The following is a 27,981-nucleotide window of genomic DNA, read 5'->3' on the forward strand; positions in this document are numbered from 1 at the left end:
GTTGATCTGGCAAGGAGGGAAATATGTAAAGTATGGTGCCAACCTTTACCACCAAGTGGACAGGAGTGGTGGAACTCAGTGAGATACTTTTAGGGAATTGCATAATAAGGCCAGTTGGAATAGGAGTAATGAAGAATCTGGGTTATTGTGGAATCAGATAGATGTTTATGATGGCCGATGATTATACCTCTTGGTCAGATTCAGATGTATGGTGTCAGGTGGTGCCTCGGCTCTGACATTAACTGAAAATGGACCCCAAAATAAGAAGGAGGGGCAGACTGATCAAGAGGGTGCTTACTTATCCGAGGTAGTACGAGGACAACAAAAACAAGGAATTTGCACTCTCCAGACTGGAATATAACCACCATTTCCCCCATATCCTAAAAAGAAATATTTTTACACGTTGGCGTAAATATAATAGCAAGCAAAACAAATCAAGTTACGATGAAAGGGCAGTAGGAACTCTAGGGGACAGAAAGCTCGACGCCAAGAACTTGGTGGATTTTAGGCCATGTGCTTGGGAATTAGGAGAACAAACAAATGACCAGTCACAAGAAGCAGCCAGAAACTCTAAACAAATGTTACCTGCAAGGTGAAATAACGTTCTACAGTTATTCATCGGAAGGCCCTTGTTTATCATCACAGTCACAATCGGGAGGAAATCTGATGGCCCCTTCCACGTGGACAAGAACTTATAGAAGAGAGCAATACTCTGTCGTAGTCAAGCTGCTTTCTTTTGTCTGTCTCAGGGATTTTTTTCTCACTAATCATCATAAGTAAAATCGACTGCATCATCTGAAGGCTTCTTTTGTACACCTGACTTAACAGTACAGACGCATGCAAGACCTATTTTTTTTTTTTTTTTTTACCAATTATTTAAAATATAGACATACCAGAGGAGAACTTCTCTCTCAATCATTGCTATTGGCTTTCTGCTGGATAATTTCACTTGGGAGGTCTTGCATTGCAATGCGAATGGACAATATTAGATGTAAAAAAGACTCTGAAAAATCATGGAAGTAATTATTTATCTCATAGATACAACTTATAAAGGCAGTAATCACATGTTGCTTTGTTTTTCATTGCAACGATTTTTTTTCATAACTTTTTTTGTCATGACTTAAATGCAGGAAGACCTACTGGCTTTACCAATGCTAGTTTTTATTTGGGACATCTAAATCAATGAGCCATACATCATAAATGTAGTTCCCTTGAAAACGATGAAATAATTTTCTAAACCAAGAAGACTTCTCAGGCAGTTACAGGCCTCCAACTTGTGTGCAAGTCCCAGAGGCTGTCCCCTGAAGGAAGCCCACACCCGTCTTTCAAATACAACGTTTTACCAATGTTCTAGGACTGCTCCCAAAAACGTCTCGTCGTCAAAGCTTGAAGATAACCATGCACGCCTTATAGCTACGTCAGGGCACAGAAGATGTGCACACCGAGAAAGGAAGTAATATTAAACCGTGGTGTACTAAGTTTCATGTGCAAAATTATTAGGAACCTTAGAGCACATTAAAGGAGGCAATTGTGGGATCTCTCTGGAAAGACAAACAAGTATAGCAAGCCCAGAACGGTTCACATAATACAGAAGATACAAAGCTGGTCTATACGTCCTGGAACATAGTTAAATACAATAAGACAAAACATGGTACTTATTGGTGCACCATTCATAAATAATAATACAATACCAGCGTAATGTATTATTGTCTTGGTGTGCACAATAGGCAAGGAGCCCTTAGGAAGCAGAATGCTTGTGTGGGAAATTTCATCATTGATAGGTAAGCCACTGAATATGGCCTACCAATACCAAAATTACCATCAGTTTTTCTAACCCCCCAAACCATTTTCCCCGATGACATTTCTACTAATAAAGATAACATTATCCACGAAAGCTCTCTGCTGTGTAAGGACACACAGACTGATGTCCAGCTTTTAAATTAGCATTGATAATATCAGGACAATACTACCTTGGCTCGTGGTACAGCTGCAAAGATGAAGAAAATCAGCTGGAATAACTACCTATCATTATATAAGATTACATTAGCACCATCATAAGAGTACCTACATCATAGCATTTCAACACACTTTGTTCCCAGCAGCTTCATTGCCCTGTATGAGATTCTGGTTAACTTTTGTCAGGAGAGAAGTGCACATCTAGTGCCACTAAAACTCTGGGACCCTGAAAAGGCTCATCTAAATGGGGAAAGAGATTAAATAATTACACAGCTAAATATTTCACGTAATCTTCGTAAAGATTAATGTCCAAAAATATGAAAATGGTTTATTGCACAGGGTAGATTAGACTTCCTCCTACTACGACATTAGGAATATGCAAAATCACTGTTTCAATTTTCAAACGGAGTCCATTTTTATTTTTAAATGGTGTCCCGTAATGGCAAGTTAAGGTACATTTGCCAACATTTTTGATCTACAGCACTGCAGTCCCATCCAATAAACTCACAATTACTACATTTACAAGTCTCTGCTACCTGAAAGGAAGGCAGTCACTTGGATTAAAGAAACAAAATATATACACGTCCACTTGAAAGTACTAATTATCAAATTTACAGAGTGCCTTTTTTTAATATTACATTTTTATGCATAACATTTCAATACAGTAAACAATGAGCATTTAAAAGTGTTCCTTGTTTAAATGTCCAAAGAAGGTCGAGGTGGCAGAAGTAAACACGGGAGGGGCTGAAAAGGCAGAAAAGGCTCTTCCCTTTCAAAGGCTGTGCTATGACATGGTCCTTTCCTGAAGGCTGCAGCTGGGACCTCGGTACAATTGGCATCATTGGCGAGGTTTCATTGCCGCAGTGACCACTCCCACCATAATGGCTGCCACTGTGAAGCCCTGGGCCAGGATGCGGGCCCGCATTGAAAGTTGGGATTGCCGGGTCTTTCCCTGTCGGAAAGCGATGAGTCCATACGTCAGGGCGCCTGCTGTGGCCAAACAACCTGTGGAGAGATATCGGAGAAGTAAAAACAACTGTTACACTGGAGCAGTGGCGTAACAAAGGCCTCGCAGCCCCAACAGTGCCCCCCACCGAGCTCCAGGGGTGCCCCCTCAGCCCTGTCCTGAGATCTCCTGAGTTAGTCCAGAGGAAGCCTCTCATTGTGCTTTGCAGGGGGATCCCCTCAACGTTTGTTACGCCACTGGAGATATGGCAACAGCCTGCGCGCAGACATTACCTGCTATAGGTCAGTTAGACTGAGCCACCTTATCTTTGTGTGCAAAAAGGTGAACCAATATTAAAAGTAACTACCAACTACAAGAGGCTTTGCTTATAATGAAATGTTATATATAAAATGCGTCACTTTTTTGTGCTTCTACGTGTAGATATGTTTTGTTGGGGCAAAAATGCAACTGTGTAAGATAGTTAACGTCGAAGAATAGTATTGTTGACTGGGCAGTCAATGAAATGGCGGCAAAAGCACCACCAGCGTTTTGACATCCGTCACCTTCTTCTGGCTTGTCAGTGCGACCTGAAAGCAACGGAAGTAAGCCAGTGCCAGTGGGCCTAGCACATCACAACTAAAGACCCTCCCAGCCGTCGCTGTAGGATGTGCCTTATCATCAGCAAGCCATTGCTCTGGAGGAGAGGACCACAACATGAAAAATACTTTTACTGACTTAGGAAGGCAAAGGGATGCTGTGTTTAATCTTTCCCTGTATATAGAGCACTATGTAGTTTATATACAGGGAAAAGAGGAAATGTGCATGCCATTGGTATGTTACACACATAATGTGGCAGGACAATGGTGCCATGGTTTACATACAGTAAGTATGGAAACGGATATAGCAATGGTATTCTACATATTATAGGTCAATTGTCCTCGAGGCTGAGAACAATCATAATGATTCGAAAATATGCCAAACAAAATATTTGCTTCCATATTTCTAAAAGCCTTTTCGTGGGTGGAAGCAGGATGTGGGTCAGCATCCATTTGCCAGGGTTGCTTTTGGTTCTCGGTCTGTCCTTTTCCTCAACTTGTCAAAAGGTGCGAGAGTTGCCGTACCATGGTATACTATTCCAACTCAAACTGTTCATTAAGTCAGTGGTCTGTCTAAATCAATAAGTAAGGAAGTAGTGATTTTTGTAAGACAAAACCCGGGCAAAATATGCACCGATAATTCAATCTTTTTTGTTTTTGCTTGATTCAATCACTTTTTTAAGTTAGAGTCATATACAGGCTTGGGCAGCAGTAGCGGATGCGGATTTCCAATAGAGAGGAAATCATGCGCTTCGTTTTATCTGTTCCATGTGTGAAAGAACCCACACGTTGTTGTCCGCTATAGTATAACTGGTTACACAGTTAGGAAAATCTTACACTGCTGCCCATGTTCTACCTGTGGTGTATGTTAATAAATCTTCGTAAACACCTTTAAACCACAGATTAAGTAAATCAATTGTCTGTATTGGTGAAGTAAAGGGGAGCTCAGGAGTGTTCAGGGCACAGAGGACTGGGGGGTGGAGAGCCCATGATGCAAGGGTAGGAGTGCATGATGAACAAAAAGTGCAAGGTCTTTTGGTACATATAGCACAAATAATACATGGATCTCAGCAGTAGAAGCCTTCCACAAACGTAGAAGAGTCATAGTTTAAGAAGCAGAGATGCAAGCCCATACACAAACAGACACTAAATGGACATTTGAATTGCAAGCTTACCTCGCTTACAAAGAACTAATACCACAAAAGCATCAGGTGTGCAAACAGCACACACAAATACAAAAAAACAGGTACTAAATGAATATCAAAAAGACAAGCTTAACTTGCACACACAAAGCAGGTACTGGATGGGTATGTGAAGTGCATGCGTCAATCTAACACACCAAAAGCACGCAAGAGCAGCACACATCAACTGCACAAGCATCCCTCATGGACACATAGAATAGGTATCACATACACATATTATTTGCAAAATGCAGCGGACTTGAAAAACAGTTACTGTAACATATAAAATCCAGGCTATACCAATACTAAATACTTCCAATAGGTCACAACAGCTCTCAAACACGGTTTAAGAATAATAACAACTAGGTTCTTATATAGCTCTTAATTACGCCCTTCTGGAATTTCTAAACATTCTAGCACATATTATTACCCAATTTAATATAGCCTTAGAGTCCTCCGTAACAGACTCTAAGGCCATTAAAGGCCCGCTCCTGCGTTAAAGCCTTTAAAAAGCAGCAGGCCTTTAATGGGCGGTAGAGCCCTCTACGGAGGGCTTCAACGCTACTGGAACATTCCGCCCTAGAGGACAGAATATTCTAATTTGTAAAACCAAGGCCTCACGGAGCCCGAGGGGGTTGAAACCCACTCGTTCACAGCTGTTGCTGTGAACAAACATTGGAATACTGATGCTCCGGGATTCTACCATCCATTAGAAGCCCAGAGCACTCCACTATCTTCAATGGAGCTGTCGACATTTCAATATTCTAATATTATTTAATGTACTTACCTAGGACCAATGGAATGCTAAGTATGTTGAAGCACCCAACAACTATTGTACAAAACAGTACAGTCGTACTACATATGTCCCCACTGACAGAATCAAATAACAATTATCAACAATGCCCTCTTTCAGTGAGAAAACTTCTTACTTCAGTTAGGACTTCTCTGCCACCTTCCTCACTGTTGTAACAGGAATGTCACCTGCTTGGAGTACAGTAGTGTCCTCCAAGTGTCAAACTGAGAGTATCTGGCATCCTGCTATTTGTATTGTGGCCCAGCCTCCTACTAATCAACCTGTGCAAGAAAGCCTAGGTCTGTGCTTTAACAAAAGGCCGGTCCCGGACCAGTCCTGAACCTGGAGGAGTGCACAAACCACAACTTCAATAGCAACCTGACTACTGCCACACAGTCATGCATGCAATGAGGTGGTGGCAACACTACCATGTTTTAGAACTTGTTGGGTGACCTTCTGGCCCACTTGGGAAACATTTTGCAATTACAGATTAACATGTGTCTAGTGCCAAGTACCCAGGCTCATGTATGTATGTGTGTTGCACATGATAAGCATCTTACACACCAAATGATTGACGGAGTGAGCCCAGAGTGGCCTGTGGATCCACTTGGAAACCCCTGGCCCGTTCATTTTTGACAAGGTGGAGATGAGATACTTTCCCTTACAGTGGAAATGTATTGCTGACATTCCTGACACTGGAGGGAGGGAACGCAGAGGAGTGCGGAAAGAGGAGCTATGTTTCCCTTAAGAAATAAAATGTTGTCATTTTGATTAAGAGTGTTGCTGATTAGTTTGTCTGAAAATACCAGTTGGTGGATTGTAGGAATGAAAGGTGTCACTGTAGTTCCTGTTGTCAAAAGTGCGAAGGGTCCTTTGGAAGTGGGTCAGCCTTAAGTCTCTCTTCCTGATTACTGCTGGGTGCTGTTATTGATAGTGAGATGCAGACTGCTCATACCTATTTGTCTCTCTGTTGTGGATGTTTCCCACTATGAGGAGCATCATGCTAAACAAAGCCAGAGTCTGGAGACAGCCTGAGATGGGCACATGAATGAAGAACCAACCTAAACCAATTCTGAAAGGAAAGTGCAGACAGAGAATGATCATCCCCTGGCAGCGCTGCTGGGTGCTCTACAGAGCACCCAGGGGGTTAGTATGTGAACACAGCTGGTGTCTGTCTGAGGCTGAAAGCAAGCTTACTGTAGGTGAGGAGACATCACCTAAAAGCTATTCTAGAAGAACTGGTTTCACTCTCCTAGACTACCTAGAGAGTCCTGTCTGAAAAAAGGGGGGACTGGAGCAATCCCTCACTTGACGAGGAGCTAACATCTGGTGTGGATAAGAGCAGGTGACCCCGGAGGTGTAGGTCCGTTCATCGGAGGATCATGAAAAATGTGAATGGCGTGATCCAGACAGAGTCAGTCAAAGACGCCCAAGTGTGCCCAAGCAAATTCTATTGCCAACGCTGCAGTCACAGCCTGGCACTTGTCTGTGTGTGCGCTAGAGATCTGCCTTGCTGAAGAAGAGGCCTGTGAAGCTGTGGCACTCGTCCAAGTGTGCCCAACAAACTAAAACGGTGGCTATAATGACATTAACTGCCTTCACACTAAACAATTTTGTTGAAAACATTTTTGATGGCTAATTTAACTAGACAATGTATTATTACTTTCTTTTCCAAGTTGTCTTAAGTATGTCTTCAAGCAACACTTCGTATTACACAGAGGAATTCATTAAAAAACCAAAAATCACAGATGGGACATTTTTTCTTGGTAAGAACATAAGTAAATCATATGCTTATGGCTACACAAATTTGAAGAATCGAAAAATTAAAATTAAAAACATGAATTTGCCCAGATCTATGAGCCTTAACTGACTATATCCAAGCCAACATTATCCCTGTAGGCTTGCAGGTGCAAAATGATTATTTTTGTTGCTGATCTCATAGAAAAAGATCTATGGCAAAGAGACCCTTTGCGGGGCCATTACAGAGCCCGCCAGATGAGGAGCGCAGGCCAATGATAAAGCATGCCACTTTTTGGCGAGTGAGGGTTTATGCTTCATAAAAAGGACGCCTCTGAAGACCTTGATTGGTCCAACTACCAAAAGCGGACATACTGGTCCTTCACTATGGAACGGCATAACTATTTACGGATTCTTATTTCTAGGGAAGACTTCTGCTGGACCAGAACCCTTCTGTTCCCATCCTTTTTTTTTTTTTTTTAAACTTTTTATTATTATAACACAAGAGGAGAAATATACATATCAGATGTCATTAAACGAAATACAACACAGCTGTGGACGGGCAAATGAAATGGAGAAATACCGTACAGTCAGAATCGGCAAAGAAATCAATACCAGCGTAAAGCAGTAGCAAGACAATTAGATAGCAATGACCGCAGGCACCCCCCCCCCACAGCACCCGCCCACCAGGAGTACAGGATATACGAAGCAGACATATGACACCCAGATACGGTTAGGCAAAAATCAGGAGAATACGCCACATCTCTTGTGAAGAAGGGAAAAGGGAAATAGAATGGTCATAGAAAATAAAGGAAAAATAAGAAACCCCCCCACAACCCCCCACCCTACACCCCTGCAGATGGCTACGACCTAACCCCACTAGCAGCGTGCCTGTCGCCCCCTAAACTACACCCCAAGGAAGGGAAAAAGTTGGAGGAGGAGAATGTTGCAAAGCGATACGAGCTCCCGGACTCCCATCCCCCCGCCAAAAGCAGACACGCCCTACCGTAATGTTAAGCAAATTGTAGCAAATCAAGAGACAGTTCGTAGGGGAGCCGCAAACAGAAACAAGCATTTACAATGCAATGGTTTCGCCTTTGGAAAAGTTAGAGCTATTGGCATTGTAAATGACAAATTTTGTATTTATGTGTTGGTTTTGAAAACAGATAAATAAATGGCATTGTCATTTACATTGCCATTAGCTTAATCTCTTGCAAATGTGAGACCTATTGTACCCTACGGACGAGCTCAGCAGACAGCAATTACTACCACACACACACACCCAGAGCCACACACACACACACACCCACCCAGAGCCACACACACCCACTCAGAATATTAATATTTGGCTTTTAAGGACTAAAAAGAATGTATTTACCATAACCAGGATTCCGATTTATGTACAAGGTAATGTGAGAATCTGTATTACTTGATCGAAAATCAGGTTCTGAAATGACCAAAGGGGTAAATATTCATACTAATATTCTCCTAGATTATTAGATTACAAGCTTCATATCTATTACCATCAAGACCTGTCAGGGGCGTAGCTAGAGCTTGTGGCGCCCGGGGCTATCCCTCAGGTTGCCGCCCCTTGGAAGAGGGGAGGGTGCTGGGGAAAAAGGACGGTGAGCACAATTAAGAGACAAAATAACAGGCCCCGCCATTGTGTGCCAGCCATCTTATTATTAAAGAACAACAGACCAGGAAGCAGTGTTGCAGCCTTGATTGGATGACTGATGTTATTGTGACACTGGTAACCTTTCCATGAGTCAGTCCTGTTTTATAGGCACACGGAGTTCACTAACTAGGGTGTAAGGTGAAGCGATTTTGGAATGAGCTACAATATTACTATGCCCTTTAAGATATAAAGGGAGGGTGACAGGGAACGACTTGCACAAATCTAGCTCATAAAAGCCCACCACTGAGATCCAGATTGTGTCAATATTTCCACCCTTCCTCGTGAATAGAAAAGTTGCCTGCATAGGAGGGATTATGGGTATATTACTTCTCTCCCCCCTCTGTGGTAAAGTGGACGATGCCTAACTAAGGGATTTTAAAGTAGTGGTTCATAGCTGCCAAGGTTTCAGATTGCTTTGTGTGACATTTTCATAATTTCAGCGTAATTATGAGTGACATTTCAAAAACTAGGTGTGACACTTTTTCCGCAAATCAAAACCATGGAATTAGAACGAGGGAAACATAAATATCAGACATTACACCCATAGGGGTCACAACCCGGACACAGACTGTACTTTATTTCAAAAAGACACAATGAGCAGTTTAATAAAAAATCAATTTGCGGATTATAGCAGGGTTCGCAGCCCCGCTCATTATTTATTATTTACCCGAGGCTGAAAATACATGTTATTGCTATTCTAAGCCATTACCATACGACACAGTAAGGCATCGGAGGGAGGGGGGTGGGGCAGGGCAAGCCTCAGGAAGAGAGGCTGACTGAAGTACACATGGCCTAGTTCAGAGCCCGACTGTAAGCTGTATTCTCAAAAAAAAATACACTTTTTGAGAGAGTGAGCAGTTATATTCATAAATAGTTGCACGCCCGTCAGCCCTGGCCATGGTTTACTGGTATGTCACCGCCTCTACCTAAGAGTACTTGCACCAGTGCGTGTCATGCAGGCTGTCTAAAAACACACATATGGCACAGAAGTCTTAATTTTAAAACATACCGGCACTCTCTCTCTCTGGTACATACTTCATTCTGATGACCAATGGCTTCGTGTGGCAGCTGAGCCCAACTCCCGGGCTCCATGCGTCTCCGGGCGGGACTTCCGTCAGCTGGAGGAACACCACTCCGCTCCTGCCGTCTCTTCCCCCGGGGCTCCCTCAGCACACGGGAGCCCCGCACCATCCAGCACTTCTCCTCCGGGGCTCCATGCGTCTCCGGGCGGGGGCGGGACTTCCGGCCTTCTCTCCCACGCACCATGCCAACGGTGCTTCACCCTAACCCCCGTTTCCCCTCCCTTGCCCCACAGGACTCTGCTGACTTGCCTGACGCCGCGGCACCTGAGCCCTTCGAAGCATTCTTGAAGGGAGAGGACACGGACGGCGGGAGTGGGCGGGAGGGGACACGGACGGCGGGAGGGGGCGGGAGGGGACACGGACGGCGGGAGGGGGCGGGAGGGGACACGGACGGCGGGAGGGGGCGGGAAACGTGCACAGGACAGCGAGGGGGGGGGGCGGAAAGGCACACGGAGGGGGCGGGACGGACGGCGGGAGGGGGCGGGAGAGGACACGGAGGGGGCGGGAATAGTAGGATAGTGAATGAAGCTCACAACTGAATATTGCAGTCAGTCTTACCCTTTAAGAAATAGAGCGCATATAATATAAGGCCAGCAACATTTTCCGAGCGTTTTCAACATTCTTTTGCTCACTGTAGCTGAGTGTATGCAGAACATATTGAGGGTAAGTGGGCCGTGCATAATAAGCAGGTGCCATTTTCGGAGATGCATAAAAATAGTAAAAGTGGAACAGCTGCTGAGTAAAAACATACCGGCGTGTTCTTTTGAGAAAAGAGAACACTAAAAATGATAAATTAATCTACTGCTCTCGTTTTGAACAAATTTATCATTGAGATTCTTTTTACTAGTAATAGTACATAAAGTATTTATAACCCATATTAAGAAAAACAAGATTAAACGTGCTTAGATGACTGAGCAAAATGTACAAAATCTCACCCTCCGTTCCTATTGTACCACCAGATTCCAGTTTTCTTAATTACATAAAAATGAATCGGATATGAAATTATAAGCGTACCTTAACAAGCTAAGTGAAACGCAATAATGTAGTTTGCATTGACCGTGGATTGGACTCTGTTGCAGGAAATGGCCCTTTCTCCCGCGTGACTGCTGGCCCACATAATGCCTCGACTTCTGAGCGGTGACGGGTGGCGTTGTCTTGGATTGCTAGATGCGAGTTATGGTATGCGCTTCAGCTTCTCCAAACGCAACCTTGTCCATAGGTTCCCATCACAGACTCCTTCACTTAAACCGACCACCACTTCTGCCTCAGAGGACACGGACGGCGGGAGTGGGCGGGAGGGGGCGGGAGGGGACACGGTCGGCGGGAGGGGACACGGACGGCGGGCGGGAGGGGACACGGACGGCGGGAGGGGGCGGGAGGGGACACGGACGGCGGGAGGGGGCGGGAGGGGACACGGACGGCGGGAGGGGGCGGGAAACGTGCACAGGACAGCGAGGGGGGGGGCGGAAAGGCACACGGAGGGGGCGGGACGGACGGCGGGAGGGGGCGGGAGAGGACACGGAGGGGGCGGGAATGGACAGCGCATCTGAATTCACTTTCAGTGAAAGGGGAGGGAACGGGAAAAAACGTAACTCCGCCCTGGGAAAAAATCTCGGGAACGCCCCCGAATCTGGTCCGGCCTTGACGGACAGATCCGGCACTCAATGGCTAGCCTCCATTTATGGAGCTAGCCAATGAGAGCCGGGGGACGTTCCCGAAGTGCTTAGTGTCGACATAGGATTTCACCTGCGCTGAAAGGCTGCGCAGAGCGCAGCCTTTCGGCAGGCGAAACCCAAAAAGGGACCATCCCGCCCGACCCCCGGCACCACAGAGGCAGCAAATCCCGTCCCGAGCATATCAGACCAACAATAATCAGACAATCAGATTCACATCTGGCCCTCACTCCCACAGATATCATCCAGCAAAGACAAAAGAAACAGTACATCAGAGTCCAATCAAGTTCAGCCCAAACCCTCACGATCCATCACGATGACCCCGTCCAATACAAATAGGCCGCTGCGTTTCTCCACGTGGGCTCTGTCCATCCGAACCGCCATCGCGACAAAAATAATAGAAGATAGTAGTTTGGCAAAAACAAGTCGATAGGAGGGAAAACAGGATAGACGGCCACAAAGTCCAAAAGTCAATGCAAGTCCACTGCCCACCAGCGATAAATCAGCAAAGCGATTTTGATCACTCACAGAAAGAGGAAAGGATGTAATCCGACAGATGTTGGGGAAGTCACAATGGCTTACGAAGATAATCAAATCCATCTCGGGCGGGGTCGACATAGGGCTAAATAAACGTCCAGTTCTTTCGAGCTCGATCGCCGCTATTTTAGGGTCGCAGTGGATTTCCGTGTCGGTATTCCGCACAGGGTGCTCGGTAACAAGCAAGGCGGTCTCGGCGGAAGAAAGATCTCGGCTCTCCAGGAACAAGGGGCCGGACTCCGATCCCGAGCCTATATGGTCAACAGTTGTGATAATCTCCTGGAAGGTGGCGGTGAACCGTGTGTGGAGCTCCAAAATGGCGGCCATTACAGTGCGTAGCGACGGTGTAGTTTCAGCCCGCTCCATCGCCCCTCAATGAGCGACCGGGTGGGTGTCCGAGCCTCGGAGGTCGACTACTCCGGGGCACAGGGCAAAAGCAGCGTAGAAACCACTGTTAACACGTCCAGAGCACGATAGCGTACCGTCGCCGCCCACGAGGAACCGAGCCCAGAAAACCCCGGGAGCTCAACGGGGCCTCTGGGCAACGGAACCCCGAGCAAATAATCGGTACAATAGGCCACCGAAGTTACTGGGTAGAGCTGTCACCAAATCACCATCCAGAACGGGAGATGAAAAACGCCACTTCGGGAGACCGGAACCGCCCTCGGTCTGTGGCCGATGTTGTTCAACTCCAACCAGGCCGGGGTAGAACTCGAGGCCCCGGCTTCAAGTCTGGGGTAGGCCAAAAATGGCACACGACATATCTTTGTCGTCCGAGCAGCTGGAAATGTCGGGATTGCACCTTTCGAGTCAGGCGCAGTTCACCAGCACGGGAGTCCGGCGGGAAATCAGGATGGGAATCAGGATTCATGAGCCTCTGGCGGAGCCGGGAGCTTATGCGGCCATCTTGGCTACGAGCGTAGCTCCTTCCTGTTCCCATCCTTTTGTCTGGAAAGCTCAAAGAAGTGCAGCAGAAATTAGGTTGTGCTTAATACTGAAACGATACTTTCTAATATGAAACTGATACAAGCACAACTACATGAGTTAGAAAAGAAGATCTTGAATCCAAATATGTCACTATTTTATAAAGAAAAAACTGTTTTATTTCTCACTCTTCCTGTCTAGTTGGAAAAATACCCGAGTAGGTCAGGTCCAACCTCTATTTACTGTAAAACTGCATATTCTGTTGCAGTTTTTCAGACCTTTTGGAGCTATTTATTTCCTGAATTCATGAATAGATCTGTTTACTTTATATACCAGGCTTTTCACATAACGAAGAGAATCCAAATTCCTACAGACTCTGATATAATGACCAGTAGCCTAATACATCTAGACAGGCCCCTAGTATTGATTCTAATCAACAATCCTCATTTTTAGGTCTCGACCAGCGATGCAGCACATGTGCTGCCCGCCTTGGCGAGATCTATTGTTGTGGGTTTTTCGGCGGAAGGGAGACAGGAGATGTGCACACGCCCGGACAGGCAATGTGCACGTGTACGACTCCCGTCGCGCTTTCACTTTCCTAGTGCACGTGCCCGGACAACACTGAGCGAGGCACCCGCTTCAGGGACAGTGCACTTGGTTTATTTATTTTTTCAGAGGCCTGGTCTGTGTCGACGCAGGGCGGGACGGACACACCACTGGCTTTTCCTGGTACCGGCTTCAGTGAGCTTTCGCACTTCGAGGCCTCACTGTCCGCATCCACGCTGCTCTCACAGCGACTGCAGCCCCCTTTCTCACTGCCCTCTGAAGGAGTCCCACTGACAACGGTGTCAAGCGTGCTATTTACGTTTCCATCAGTCAGAGCCCGTCTTCCCCTTCAGAAGTTCTACTCTTCTGCTGCATTATAGGACGACTCTCGTCTTCGCATGAGGACACCCTCGTAAGTCCCCCTTCTTGGTTTAATACATTCTATAAAACAAAGATTGAAGACACAGTGTTAAACTATGCATATTCAGTTACTCTGTACAGACATCTAACATGCATTTTTACTCATTTACAACTCATGACCAGGGATGACATGTAAGCTTGCAATAATGCTCCGACGTTCATCCTATAGCGACGTTACAGTTTCACTACAGGTCAGCAAATTAACAATTGCTAGAACTATCGGACAGCAAATTAACACTTGCTAAAAAAAAGTCTGTAAATCGCACGAACACCAAAAGAAGTTTTGAGATGCCGGTTTATGCCGCACGTTAACCCCATCAGAAAGACAAATCAGAGAAAGACACAATATGCCAAAGGAGAAACACAGTTGATGTTAAAATAAAACAGTAATTAAACAGTAATAGGCTACACACAAAAAATGCCGGGTGTCACCGGAAAACAAATGATCATGTTCGAAAACGAATTCACAAACCCAATGCCAAATTAGAAAATGTTTAATTCCCTTAATATATGTCCCAAGCTTCATTGTATGATTTACTTTTTACAGACCAAGAATTTCCATAACCTCTCCGAGAATTACAGACTGGGTAAATGACCTAGACAGGTGCCAACAGGCAGAAACAAGCATTTGCAATGCAATAGGTCTCGCATTAACGCGAGTTGAAGCTATTGGCATGGTAAATGACCATTTTTTTCATGTATGTTTTAAAAACAAAAACAAAATTAAAAGGCATTGTGATTTACAATGCAAATAGCTCAAATTCGGGTAATGCGAGACCTATTGCATTACAAATGCTTGTTCTTAAGGGGACAGCCCTGGGGATGCCAAAGACAGGGAGGACAAAAGCGACAGAGAGGGTGGTATTGCAACCAATTAAAACCCCAGAAAATGACAAACAAGGAACTAAAACTAGGAGTTGTTAAAAATGTAAATATGATTATAAAACAGAACACAAATATTCAGATTTTCAATCTATTTCCATTTATTCTGAATGGACAAGAGATTAATGTGTTAAGCGAAAGACTTTTTTTTGTTCCTACACATAACAATTTTGTTTTATCATTTTTAAGAATTATTATATTTAAAAAAACTTCTTCTAAAAAATAGAGCGTCGTTAGCAATGAAGTCGCTCTGTTTAAGATTTTGTTTGGCTGAGGTTGATGTGCATTTTGAAAAAATAAATAAGTACATTTATTCTGTCAACTAACGAGTCCCAAATCATAAAGAAAATGTCAAAGCATAGAGATGCGATAATCAAGCAGACTGACAATGGAGGAGGAATTGTGGTTCAAAATAAGACAAATTACATGGCTGAGATTAACCTCCAGTCATCTGAAGCAAACCGATCCAACTAAATGTAAATGTTGTAGTACTTGTATAGCGCCCGAATCACCCCACATGGGGTCTCTCCGGCGCTTGTACGAATACCGCTGTGGAACCCTTCCTGGCTTTTCCCTGTGAGGCGCCCACTCCTGGGCACCCCCAAGGTGCAGCCAGGCATCCTAGCGCTTTTGGGGCCGTTGTGGAGATTAAGCAAGCTATTGCCCAGAGTTGCAGCAGAGTGGGACCCATGATTAGAATAGGCACCGAGGCGAGAATTATCAGGTCCTAGGAAATTGAGCCCAAGACCCGACGAGGCGGGAATTGAACCCTGGTCCGGGGCCAGACCTCTGCATCAGGGTCTGCCGCTCTAACCATTGAGCCACACTTCTTCACTCAACTAACCGGATTAAGAAAAAAATACACGCCCTAAGAGATCTGCCATTTAGTAAGGGATGAATGAATAATCCAGGTTTGCAAGCCTGGGCTAAAGACCTTGGCAGCATAGATGATGAGGACTGGCAGGAGGCACTACAGACCCCAAGGGAGATCGCAATACGTGCTAGATTCTGATTAGTACAGATGAAGATTCTACACCACAGCTACTATCCCTGCACACACCTTTACTCATGGGGCAGGATTCCGTCAGCGCTGTGTGTTAGGGGATACCAGCAAGAGGGTACCTTCCTGCATATCCTATGGGAGTGCCTAGAGATAGTTTGCTTTTGGAAGCAAGTTACTGATACCATGCTCTGGGTGGTGGGGGAGACGGTCCCGATGGAGCCGAAATGGCTATTGCTGATGATCAAAGGAGACACGGACTGGTCTAGATACAAGGGAATATGGTTGGCCCTGGCTGCGGGAATCGCGAAACACAACATTGCTAGGGGGTGGGGATCGCCAACACCTCCGCAACTGGAGGAATGAAACATGATCTTGACTGGTGCCAACGGGCCGAAGAAACTGTGTATAAAAGCAGGGGATGTGCTAAAAAATGGGAAAGAGTGTGGGCGCCCTGGCGAAAATACAGGGAATTTGGGGTGTTTACATAGATGTGTGCTGGATGGGTATTTTTTCTATTGCCATCGCTGTTCCCTCATGAATATAGTGCTATTGATATCTGTGGTCTCTTTACGGAACTGTTTTTGTACTGTATGGTGTCTTGAGCACTTGTATTATACTATATACTTATATAAAGAATTACAAAAAAATAATAATAATCCAGGCATGCACCCTGAATGTAGCCATTTTGTATGTTGCACAGTTTGCTGAGGAAGCCATTTACGATGAGGAGAATCCATTTAGTCTATAAGGCTTCAGCTGTGCTTTATCAATAGGTTTGTGGTGATTTGCTGAGATGTGGCTGAGGTTGATGTACTTTTTTTGAGAAAATTAAGTATGTAAATTTAGTTAGTCAACTAACGAGACCCAAGTCATAAAGAAAATGTCATAGCACAGAGATGCACTAATAAAGCCAACTAACAAAGGAGGAGGATTTATGGTTCAAAATAAGGCAAATTATATGGCTTAGATTAACCTCCAGTTATCTGATGCCCAATGTTATCGCTTATTGCAAACCAATACGACTAACCGGATTAAGAAAAAAAATACACACCCTACAAGATCTGGCATTTAGTAAAAGATAAATGAATAATCCAGGCTTGCTTCCTGAATTTAGCCATTTTGTATGTGGCACAGTTTCCTGAGGAAGCCATTTACGATAAAGAGAATCCATTTAGTCTATAAGGCTTTAACCGTGTTTTATCAACAGGTTTGTGCTGATTTGGTGAGGTGTGGTGGATGCAATCTAAGTATTCCATGGATGATTGAATCCTAGCTGTGAGGATCTAAAATTCATTATTAACTACAATAAAATAAGTATTTGTTTTTTCGAGTTATTAGCAGGGGCTAAAGGTAGTATGCTCAACACCACTCTGTTTAGAAAAGCTAGAGATGGAAATATACTCGAATTAGAGTAATGCACATCTGTGTAATCTATGTGATCACTTGCTATATGGTCAATGCCTCAGAATAAAATGGAACAGTCCTAAGAGTGCAGATTACTTCACAAAGGTGGATATTTTGTAACATCAATTTGATCTTAGGAGACTGGTTCATAGAGCACTTAAAAGAACATGGCACAATAAAAGAGACTCATTGTTTGCTACAAAGAATAAGAAAATGAATACAAAGAAGTTGGCATGACTACCTATGGGAATTTGAGTCATTTTGGACGGATTTAAAAAAAATAAAATGCCATTTAATTCCAATAACTTTTAAGTACCAGAACCGTTGTTTAAATGTAAAAGATTGAACATTTGTGACAAGGTTGCAAAGGAATTTATTCAACCATCTGCGAAGACTGCTATTACGGCCTTGTGGGAAAAGTAACGACTGTAAATATTTTGAATGCGACCTTAGTGCTTCTTGTAGTACAACTGCTGATTTAAAGCGGTTTTTAGTTATTGATCATGTAGTAGCAAAAAAATGGGATATTGTATTGATTGCCCATGTGGTCTTCGATATGCAAGGGAAAAACTATTCAGGAAATGAGACGCTGTATTTTGTTGAAACAATCGAGAATTAGGTGCAGATTTGCCAATGCTCTGTTGTTGTATAAACAACATCGGGAAACTGATTTATTTTGGTTCGTTATTGACTCTGTGAGTCCATCCAGGAATAGGTTAAATATTGGAAAGGGTTCATCATTTAAAGAAAATGAATGGAACTGGAAAGTGAGGCTTGAATACAGTAGTGGAATGGTGTTGTTCCCTTGCTGTATTGTAATACACCTGAGCTTGTTTTGACTTATTATAGTAATGGGTGCTTTGACCAATGTGATCACAGTAAACACTTAATTTGTGTGCTAAGCTGATCTGTCTATTGTATTGTTGCGACCTGTTTATTGGTTTGATTTTTGGAAGGGTAAACAACTCGTGGGCTTAAACTTTGAATTATTAAAGATAATGTTTTTCATCAGTTGACCCTGGATAAGCCCATGTGCTGATATTATTTACAGGCAAGGAAAATGAGTGGGTTAGTTCCTTGAATGAGTTGACTAACAATATAATTTAAGCCACAGTGTTTGTACACAACGATATTACGAAAGCTGCCTTAGCTTAGATCAATTTAGATTGCATGGTCATTGTTGCTTGTGCATAACCCTATTCTTATATGGACTTCTTTTATACGTCATGTTTACATCAGGTTGGGTCAGATCATTATTGATGTGACAAAAGGCATCTACTGGCACAACTGAAGAATCAAGTGACGATTCTGCAACCACCTCAGTGCAAGATAGTTGTTCTAATCTTTTCAACTGAATAAAGATTAAAATTGATTGTTTGGGCTGAAGATGGGCGACATATTTGGCTACTGTGACTCCATTAGCATCACACAATGCAAGGAAGATGGTGGTGAGGTTGTATTTTCATGGAAGAATGTTTTCTCCCTTGGTTTATTTCGATTTTATGATGATGCTGGTGCTGGTGTGGAACTTCACAAGTAAATAGCAACATAGATCCGAAAGTACACAAAGTCCAACTCAATTTGGCGAGCATTTTCTGACGCCAGGAAATGGATACGCTTAATTGTGGGTATTACCGAGGTGGGCAAGGTTATTCATTAACTCATTTAGAGATAACTATGTATATTGTAAAACAAGGCTCCCATCAAAGGAACATCGAGGATCACTCTGTGGGTATTTTAATGTAGCAATTTATTGCAGTCAAAGACACGTTTCGGCATCCCTGCCTTTTTCAATCCTGGTATCGAACAGCATAACAGATGATGTGTTCTTAAATAGGTTCCAATTTGCTCCGACTGGCTGGCGGAGTGTGATCACCACGAGAGGAGTGTTTCTTTTGCATAGTCTGGCCACCACTACAGCATGTACATTCAAGCACTACATAGTGGGGGAAACATCAGTATATTGCATAATGAGCAGAGAAACACCGTCACTAAGATCTGAAGGGCTTGAATATACATGCTGTATTGGCCCTTTCCTGTTGCAGGCACTAGGCCTACCCACACAAGCGAGGTACCATTTTTACCAGGAGACGTGGGACAACAGAATAGTAGAACTTTTTTATTACCAATTCTATTTCTGTGCATTTGTGCCTTCCAAATGTAAGGCAGTGTGTTAGAAAGAAAATGTTTTGATAAATTCCCTTTGAAATCACATGGTAATATGGATACCAACAAGATTAGCTATGTACAAATAACCACTGCTCACAAACTCTGTATCTGGTGTCTACTTCAGAAATACATAGGTTTCTATGATACCCATTTTTAGGTCGATTAATTTTAATTACTCGAAACCTATTACATCTGAACCAAAGTCTCTTGTACCAGCCGGATTTCCTACAATGCATGTTGTTTACTGGAGCGTAAAAGCTTCCCCAGGCGTGCGCTTGGCCTCACTCACACCCCATATGCCTGCTCCCCCTCCCCCTGCCCCCCACGCCTCGCACCAGACTCCCCCGCCGCTCGCCATATGCTCGCTTGTTCCCTCCCACTGGCAGCCTGCGGCCACTGCCGAGAAGCTTGTTTTAACTTTATTGACTACCATTCGCTCAGGCTGAACGCTCCTTATGAACCTTCAAGGGACAGTGTATACAGATCCGCCTCTCAGTCTTGCTCGCCTTCAACATTCACCCCCTCCCCCACCACAGAGCGCGTCTTGCGGCTGCATGTCTTGTTCTTCCTGACTTTCAGTTTACCTCTCCCAGTCCACAGATTGCATGCAGTGATTGCGGACTCATGAAATGCATGCTACTTTGATCTATGACCTTTTTGAGGTGCTAATCAGGTTCCTTTTATCATTATACCTTGCTCATTAATCATATTTCCTGCCGCCCGTCAGGCTGCCAGAGGCCCCAGGCACTGTCTCCTGCTACAGTGTGTGCGCTTTCACTTTCTTTTTTTTATCCTGAGTTTCGCGTCTCCTGGGAAGAGGACACACAAGGACACCACCAGGTAGGTTTGTCCGCGTGCAGAGACGCGGAGGCGAGGGGCAGTACATGCTGAAAGCGGTCGCTCATTATTTCTTTTCATTTTCGTTACTGTGGTTACAATCGCGTCAAACACGTGGGTGCCGCGATTGCATTAAAAGTAAAGAAATAGGGGGAACATTGATTTCTATTTTTTTTTTTTTTGCAGAGTTTTATATAGCGCGAACTAGACCCGAACCGAATCAGGTATCGGAGCGCTTTACATATTTTTCCAGTTACGTTACATGAGGACACACTTTCATTTTTAGGCACGGGGAGATTAAGCATTTGCCCAGAATCACAGGAGGTTTTGGCGTCGTTACCGAGACTCGAACCCAGACATGTGCACTAAAGGGGGTTGCAAATTCCGACTAAGCTGCTGGGCCTGAGGACAGCAGGCCCGCTCAGCAGCAGTCATTATGTACTTTTGTTACAATCACAGCACCCCGCGCGGGTGACTTGATTGTAACAAAAAGTAATGAAAACGTATTTTCGTTTTCATTACTTTTGTTACAATCGCATCACCCGTGCGAATGCTGTGATTGTAACAAAAGTACATAATGACTGCTGCTGGGCGGGGTTGCTGTCCTCAGGCCCAGCAGCTTATTCGGAATTTGCAACCCCCTTCAGTGCACATGTCAGACAGAGCTGGGCTGAACCTCAAGTCCTGCTCGCTTCTGTCTAAAGACTCCTAGCTCCTGGCCCCCTGCTCTTCTTCTTAGCATTTCTTACAAGGTTTTTGCCATTCACGTGAACTCAAACCTTTACGAATGCATCGGGGTTGGTGCTCTCCCCCCCATCTACCATTTTACCTACTCCCCCATCCATGTGCTAGTGCGCCCGTCTCAAGGAGTCGGAGGGGGTGGTTTCTCTGCCGCTTCAGTGTGTCTATCATGGCTGGAGTCGGCGAATTCCTTGGGTGAGTTCTGTGTTTTTTTTGGTTTTTTTTTAGATATTTTTAATCTGCCTATTCTGCTTTGCTTCAGGGTGAGTGAATTCCCCACAAGTATTCATCCTGTCCAAGGAACCCATCCCTCTCTTGGTAGGCAGGGTTGCTCTGTGCCCACTTATGCCCCCTCTTAAGTGGTGTAGGCTCCTTGTGACCCCCTTAGTCTATCGCTGCAGGGGTTCGGTAGAGGAGGTGCCCCTCTGTCTCGAGGTCGGCTGAGTAACCCTCTGCCACATGAATCTGCCCACCTCTGTTGTGCCCCGTGTAGTGCCTGCTCCTCCTCTCCGGTTTGCAGCACTGCACGCTCTCTTCATCCTCCTTTGGCGGTTGCTTGTCCTTGAAGGAATGGCTTTGCTGATAACCCTGGATACTCTTTCAGTGGTTTTGCTTGAAAAGGTCCCCCGGCGAAGCCCCCCTCCCCCTCCACTCACCTGCCTCCCGGCAACAACTGAAACTTTGCTAGGCGGTGACAGACGATCTTAGAAACGGTTTAATAGTCACTTGTATGGCTACACAAAAAAAGGGATTGTTCTATGCCGATCATATTTACTTGCCGTGCTGTTCCTGTGCACAGACCATGCAGTCCGTGGAGGATTTGGTGATAGGAGCAATGCATCGACTATTCTGTCCTTGTGCACAGGCCATCCAATCTGTGGTGAGCCGAAGGGCACCTCACCAAAGCAGTGCTGCCCTGGTGCACTGGAGGGTGGTGCAGAGTGTAGGACTGTACTTTTCTTGTGCATTGGTCACATGGTCTACGTTTAAGGGTGGTAGGCCTGTGCCCAGCAGTGGCGAAACACAAAATGACGCCTCCTCCTGCTTCAAAGAATCACGCATTCCCAAAAGCGAGGCGGTCATTCCTTTTACATTAATCCACCTGTATGATCTCTACAAAACACTACTTTTGTAACCTATCAATCTATCAAAGTTGTAACCTATCAAGCATAGCCAATAGGTCCTGCCTTTGGGACCTTGTAAGTATTTAGCCTTGCAGCACATTATCCTGGGTGCCAGAACATTTACTGTTCTTTATTGTGTAAAGTCCAGAACTGTGTTGTGTGAGCAGCAGTCACTGTTGGTATAACAACATAAACCTGAATTAAAGTATTCAATGATTTGTTAAACTTCATAAAGCACACTTGTGAAACCATTACTGAATGATGCCACCTCCTGTGATGCCATGTGTGGGGGCGGGGCAAAGCGTGGTTGGTGTCACCTACACTACTCCCATGGTTTTGGTGAAGTAATGGTTGTACATAAAGGATGTTACTGTTGGAACGCGAGTGCTTTTTTTGCAATTAAAATTAGTTGGAAAACGTAAGCCATGTTAGCAACATTGCTATGGCCTCTATTTCTGTCTCACTCTCTCCTGCCCCTTCACTGTCTTGGCCTCTCCACTCTTCCTCTATTTCTGTCTCACTCTCTCCTGCCCCTTCACTGTCTTGGCCTCTCCACTCTTCCTCTATTTCTGTCTCACTCTCTCCTGCCCCTTCCCTGTCTTGGCCTCTCCACTCTTCCTCTGTTTCCGCCTCACTCTCTCCTGCCCCTTCACTGTCTTGGCCTCTCCACTCTTCCTCTATTTCCGTCTCACTCTCTCCTGCCCCTTCACTGTCTTGCTTCTGTTTATTGTATTTGCACAAATCTAATATCTTGGTCTATTCCTTTTCAATAATCAGGCATTTTTGTTTATTAGGTGTTTATGTTTTTGATGGGTTTATTTATAGGCACTTTCTATCTATCTAACTATCTATCGCCCTAACTCTATCTATCCATCGCACTCACTCTATCTATCCATCGCACTCACTCTATCTATCCATCGCACTCACTCTATCTATCGCACTCACTCTATCTATCGCACTCACTCTATCTATCGCACTCACTCTATCTATCTATCTATCGCACTCACTCAGCACCATCACTCAGGGGCACTACAGCATCAATCTGTGCAACCATTCAACAACAACTGGTTCAAATATGTTCTCTCAATGTCTCAAACTTTATTACAAATGTCACAAAAAGATGTTAATATTTCACTTCTGTTCTTGGATTTTCGTCACAATAAAATACACTTAACACAATCTTCACAAAAGTTATTTACAAAAGTTTAAGCTATTGCTATTATAAATTACATTAACTTTTGTTTAAGTATTAATTATTTAAAAAAATTAAAACCCATTGTTATTTGTAATAGCAATACATCTAAGTCACGTAAATACAACACATATTGCATTACAAATGCTATAGGTGTCACATTTGCGAAAGTTATAACTATTGGCATTGTAAATGACAAAGCTATTAATTTAACTATTTTCAAAACCAACACAGAAATAAAAAAAAATTCATTTACAATACCAATAGCTCAAAATGTCCTAATGCGAGACCAATTGCATTGCAAATGCTTGTTTTCACTCTTTACATTTTACCATTTGAATTGCTCTATACCTGTACATACACAAAAACATTGAAAGGTGCAATTTAGTTGTTGGCTCCGGGTACCTCACGTTCTTGGAGTACCTACAAACCCTATACATCCCTGCAACCAGAAGGGTATATAATGTAAAGGCATATTGCTTTTGTAAATCTACCATTGTGACAAGAAGTTACAAATGAAAATGTTGTCACAAGTGGCAATTTTTTCCTACTTTTAGTCAATATTTCTTTATTTCAGCAGTTAGTTTCTTTGGAAAACCTTGAGAGATCTGCACAAATGACTACTTGCTGAATTTAGAATTTTGTCCATTTTTCATTAATCTACAGCTTTCCGTATCACCAATGGGCTGCTCCCTGGTTTACATCACAAACTGCAAGTAGGTTGAAAGCACAAACATTAGGAAACAAGCATTGGAAATGCAATAGGTCTCGGATTTATTTGAGTTAGAGCTAATGGCATTGTGAATGGCAATGTCTTTTAGCCATGTATTATGGAGTGTATGCATGTGGTGTGTAATGTGGTTTGGATTGGAATTGTTCAGCCTGCACACTCACAAACTGTTCACCCTGCACACTCACAAACTGTTCACCTTGCACACTCACAAACTGTTCACCCTGCACGCTCACACATTGTTCACCCTGCACGCTCACACACTGCTCACCCTACAGGCTCACAGACTGCTCACCCTACACGCTCACAGACTGTAAACCCTGCACGCTCACACACTGCTCATCCTACACATACACACACTTCACACTCTGCACTTTGCACTCTGCACTCTGCACACTCACTATGCACACTCACTCTGCACTCACTACTCTGCACTCACTACTCACTACTCACACTAGAAATGCATGCCATGTCCGCTCTAACCACAGCCAGTGCAAGCATTGCTCGCGCTAGAAAACGCCCACAGCACAAAATAAATGCACGACCAGAAAAGAAAATAGCATTCAAAATAGAAATAAAATCGCCCAGTGCATGGAACATCTGAAACAAAAAAATAAAATGCATAACATCTGACTGGGAGCACCTATACATTCAGCAGCGTGCAGTAACTACGGGAAGAATTATCCAATTTACAATAAATAAATAGCATCCTCTTCATCATACCTAACGCATACAACAGCCGATTGCAATAACAGACTGCTTATAGAACGCATGGTGTAAACATAGAAATATGGGTATGCTTTTAGATGTGTCAATAAACCAATATTTTATTAGATTGAATATCGGATATTTAGAGGCATTTTCGGCGTGCTCTTTCAAAAAAGTACCGACTGCATGTCAGATCTTCGTAAAGAGCAAATGCAAAACCACTACACAATCTCAAACGCTAAACTGGAATGCAACAGCTGACTAGTAAACCCACAGCGAGCACTCAACCTCAGATCAGGAAAATACTCACTGACCTGAAGAAGCGTCCAGTCAGTGCACGCAGCATCAGACAAATAACATGGTATGCAGACACTGCTGCAAACAACATCTGCTACTTCATGCAGCATACACATTGCGAAAATACAGAATGTATGCAACTACTGCATTAAACATTGACCACACGTTTACAGCATATGCACAAAAATGCTGAATATATGCATATGCAGTCTGGGTACATAGTACAGCGCAGACCTGCACTGACATCGCGGATCATTGCAGTAAGCACAGCTGTAGTAAAACATCTTAATTCACAAATCATTATACAAGCTTAACACTCTTGCATGGACATTTATATTTATTGCTACACAGCTCCATAATGACTTGAGGAATCTTCATTGGAATAGACATCAAAACAAGAAGTGTGCGGAATATATATGTACATATAGACATTTGGATGCCAAGTTGAAGCCTATGTGGATCGAGAGGTGCTTCGCCACACGCCTCTGAAAGAAGATATACTGGTGCTTGTAAAAGATCAGGAGAGATGATTCCCAACCATCCTGGAAGGGAGTAAAAGGCAGTGCAGGCGCTGTCTCAGTGAGTGTGTGCAGAGAAGGCAGGCGGGCGCCGCTTACCTCTCTGGGGCTACTCCTGCTGCAGAAACAATCCCTAACGTGCTCACTGCTCGCCAAACTCCCAGCAGAGGAAACAAAACCAACCAACCAAGAAAGTATCCAGCCCCGGCTTGCCTGCTGCATCCAATCCTCGCTGCTGCCAGACACCAGACTGTCACTGGCTCGGCTTTGAAGCGGCTGAATTAAAGCAGGAGGAGGGTAAAAAACAAGCAACCAGTAAACGTGTCCGTCCTAGATAAACAAACGCATTTTAAAACAAGAGGTGCTAATGCTACCTGCTGTGCGTCTGAGATGCCACGGAGTGCTAGCGGAAGAAACGATCGCTATTGTAAACAAGCTGAGGATCAACGGGCGCGATACAGCGTGGTGGGCGCGCACGACGCAGCGTGGGCGTGCACATCAGCTGAAGATCGCCGGAGAAGACACGAGTCTGCCTTCTGCCGTGACTGACCCGATGCGGAGGGAAAGAGCCCGGTGAGTGGGGGGGGGGGCGGCAGAGAGAGAGAGAGAGTGTGAGAGTGTGTGTGTGCATGCATGCGTGCGTGCGTGCGTGTGTCTGTCTGTCTGTCTGTGTGTCTGGCGTATGCCTGCCTGCCTGCCTGCCTTTGTGCGCGTCCACAGACCCTGGTCGGCTCGTCCACCTCTCTGTAGTCCCTTGCTAGCTTACTAGGCGACAATAGTTCTCGTTACCGAGACCTAAAAATGGCTACCACTTTGACAAATGTCAAACCTGTCATTTATGCCATTTTTAGGAGGGAAAAAAACAAAGCTTTTTGTGGAGTACTTTTTTCCAATTTGTCCCAACAAAAAAACATCTTTTGCTTTATTCTAGCTGTTTTCTCAGTCTGCTCCAGGGGAATCTGCAAGCCCTAGGTTCCTTTGGAACCCCCAGGTTGATGGAAAAAAGGAAGCAAATTTGGCATGGATACTTTCTATGGGGAAAAATATGGAGGCCTAAGTTCAAACTACCCCAAATAGCCCAAAACGGGGCTTAGCATTCTTGGGCTAAAAGGCCTAGCAGCAAAAGTGCTAAATATCTGACATAATTCTGATTTGAGAGCCATGGAGTAAGCAGGGATGACAATGATGTGTGGAAGGAAAGTACAGGACTGAAAATTAAAAAAAGATTGGTGCACTAAGGTAAGAAGTGCTCCTGTATAAAAACGATCAACACGTCACCTGTATTTTAAAAAGGTGGCTTCTACTGCCATGCAGATCAATTGTATCAGCTGTTTAGTAATACTAGAGCAAGTGAGCTATTACAATTGCAAATAACAATGCCTTTTATTTTTGTTTTCATTTTAAAAACATAAAGGGCTTTGTCATTTACAAAACAAATAGCTCCAACTTTCCTACTGCGAGACCTATTGGCAACGCCAGTGCTTGTTTTTATGGAATTTATTTTCCTGGTGCCACTGCCATGTGGTAATGAAAAGTATGCGGTAATCAGGTTCCAAGTTGTATACAATACAGACCTTCAGTTAGGCTAAGGAGGAATAAAGGCAGTTACTGTCACAAGCTGGCAGGAGCGCGTGACAATAATACAAGTTAATTACAACCTGCCACATGGTAAAAACCTAACCAGGACTTGTTACCCTACTGATGGTCGACTTGCAACAACTTGAAAAAGCTGTAATAATACTACATGTTGGATAGCTGTCAACCTAACCCCGGTACCCTTCAGGTCTCACCAATGGGTACGAAGGGATTCTGCTGCACTTTCCTCATAAATTTACCACGGAAGGTCTCCGCCTCCGGGTGCTCAAGGCGCAGGAAGCCCGGGATATCAGGGGGCGATCCAGAGTCGGACATGATTAAAATTGGAGATAGTTCCGTCTTTCTTCAGTGTCTATCAGGGGTCACCTACAGAATAGCTTCTCTGACGTCACGATGAACACGTTTTCATAGACAAAGAAGACAGACACTGGGTGTATTGGTGGGAAGCTCATTTGGAGCGGTGAAATCTTCACTGATATATAGCACAGATTAAAATCATCTTGTTATATATTTTCGAATAGTAGCATTTAAAAATCGATTATTTTATAGTACCATGTTACAGTAAATTGGCGTTCTTTCAGGTTTAATAGCTATCTAAGCGACCAATTCAAGATGGCTGCCCCAGTTACGATCCATGAGGGTATCACATGAGTCATCGCTACAGCGTTCTGTTAAAGAAATACATTACCTAGTATTCCTTGCGCGGGCACA

At 44.2% G+C, this 27,981-nt stretch overlaps 1 protein-coding gene across 1 annotated transcript; it reads right to left on the reverse strand.

Moving 5' to 3' along the window:
- Window positions 1-1,011: 1,011 nt before the first annotated feature.
- HIGD2A (HIG1 hypoxia inducible domain family member 2A) lies at window positions 1,012-27,647 on the reverse strand. The gene is made up of 2 exons (XM_078652815.1): window positions 27,465-27,647; window positions 1,012-2,961 (listed from the first exon to the last, which is right to left on the reverse strand). Exons 1-2 carry the CDS (start codon window positions 27,583-27,585, stop codon window positions 2,795-2,797), a joined length of 288 nt encoding a protein of 95 aa, XP_078508941.1. The 5' UTR covers window positions 27,586-27,647; the 3' UTR covers window positions 1,012-2,794.
- Between the last annotated feature and the right edge of the window lie 334 nt (window positions 27,648-27,981).

Source organism: Lissotriton helveticus, chromosome 7 (assembly GCF_964261635.1).
Source record: "Lissotriton helveticus chromosome 7, aLisHel1.1, whole genome shotgun sequence".
Classification (NCBI taxonomy): Eukaryota; Metazoa; Chordata; class Amphibia; order Caudata; family Salamandridae; genus Lissotriton; species Lissotriton helveticus.

Excerpts from the sequence above, each read along its gene's own strand:
- HIGD2A (XM_078652815.1), bottom strand. The coding sequence starts at position 27,585 with ATGTCCGACTCTGGATCGCCCCCTGATATCCCGGGCTTCCTGCGCCTT. Across the intron at positions 2,962-27,464 it reads GAATCCCTTCGTACCCATTG|GTTGTTTGGCCACAGCAGGC; the intron begins GTGAGACCTGAA and ends ATCTCTCCACAG.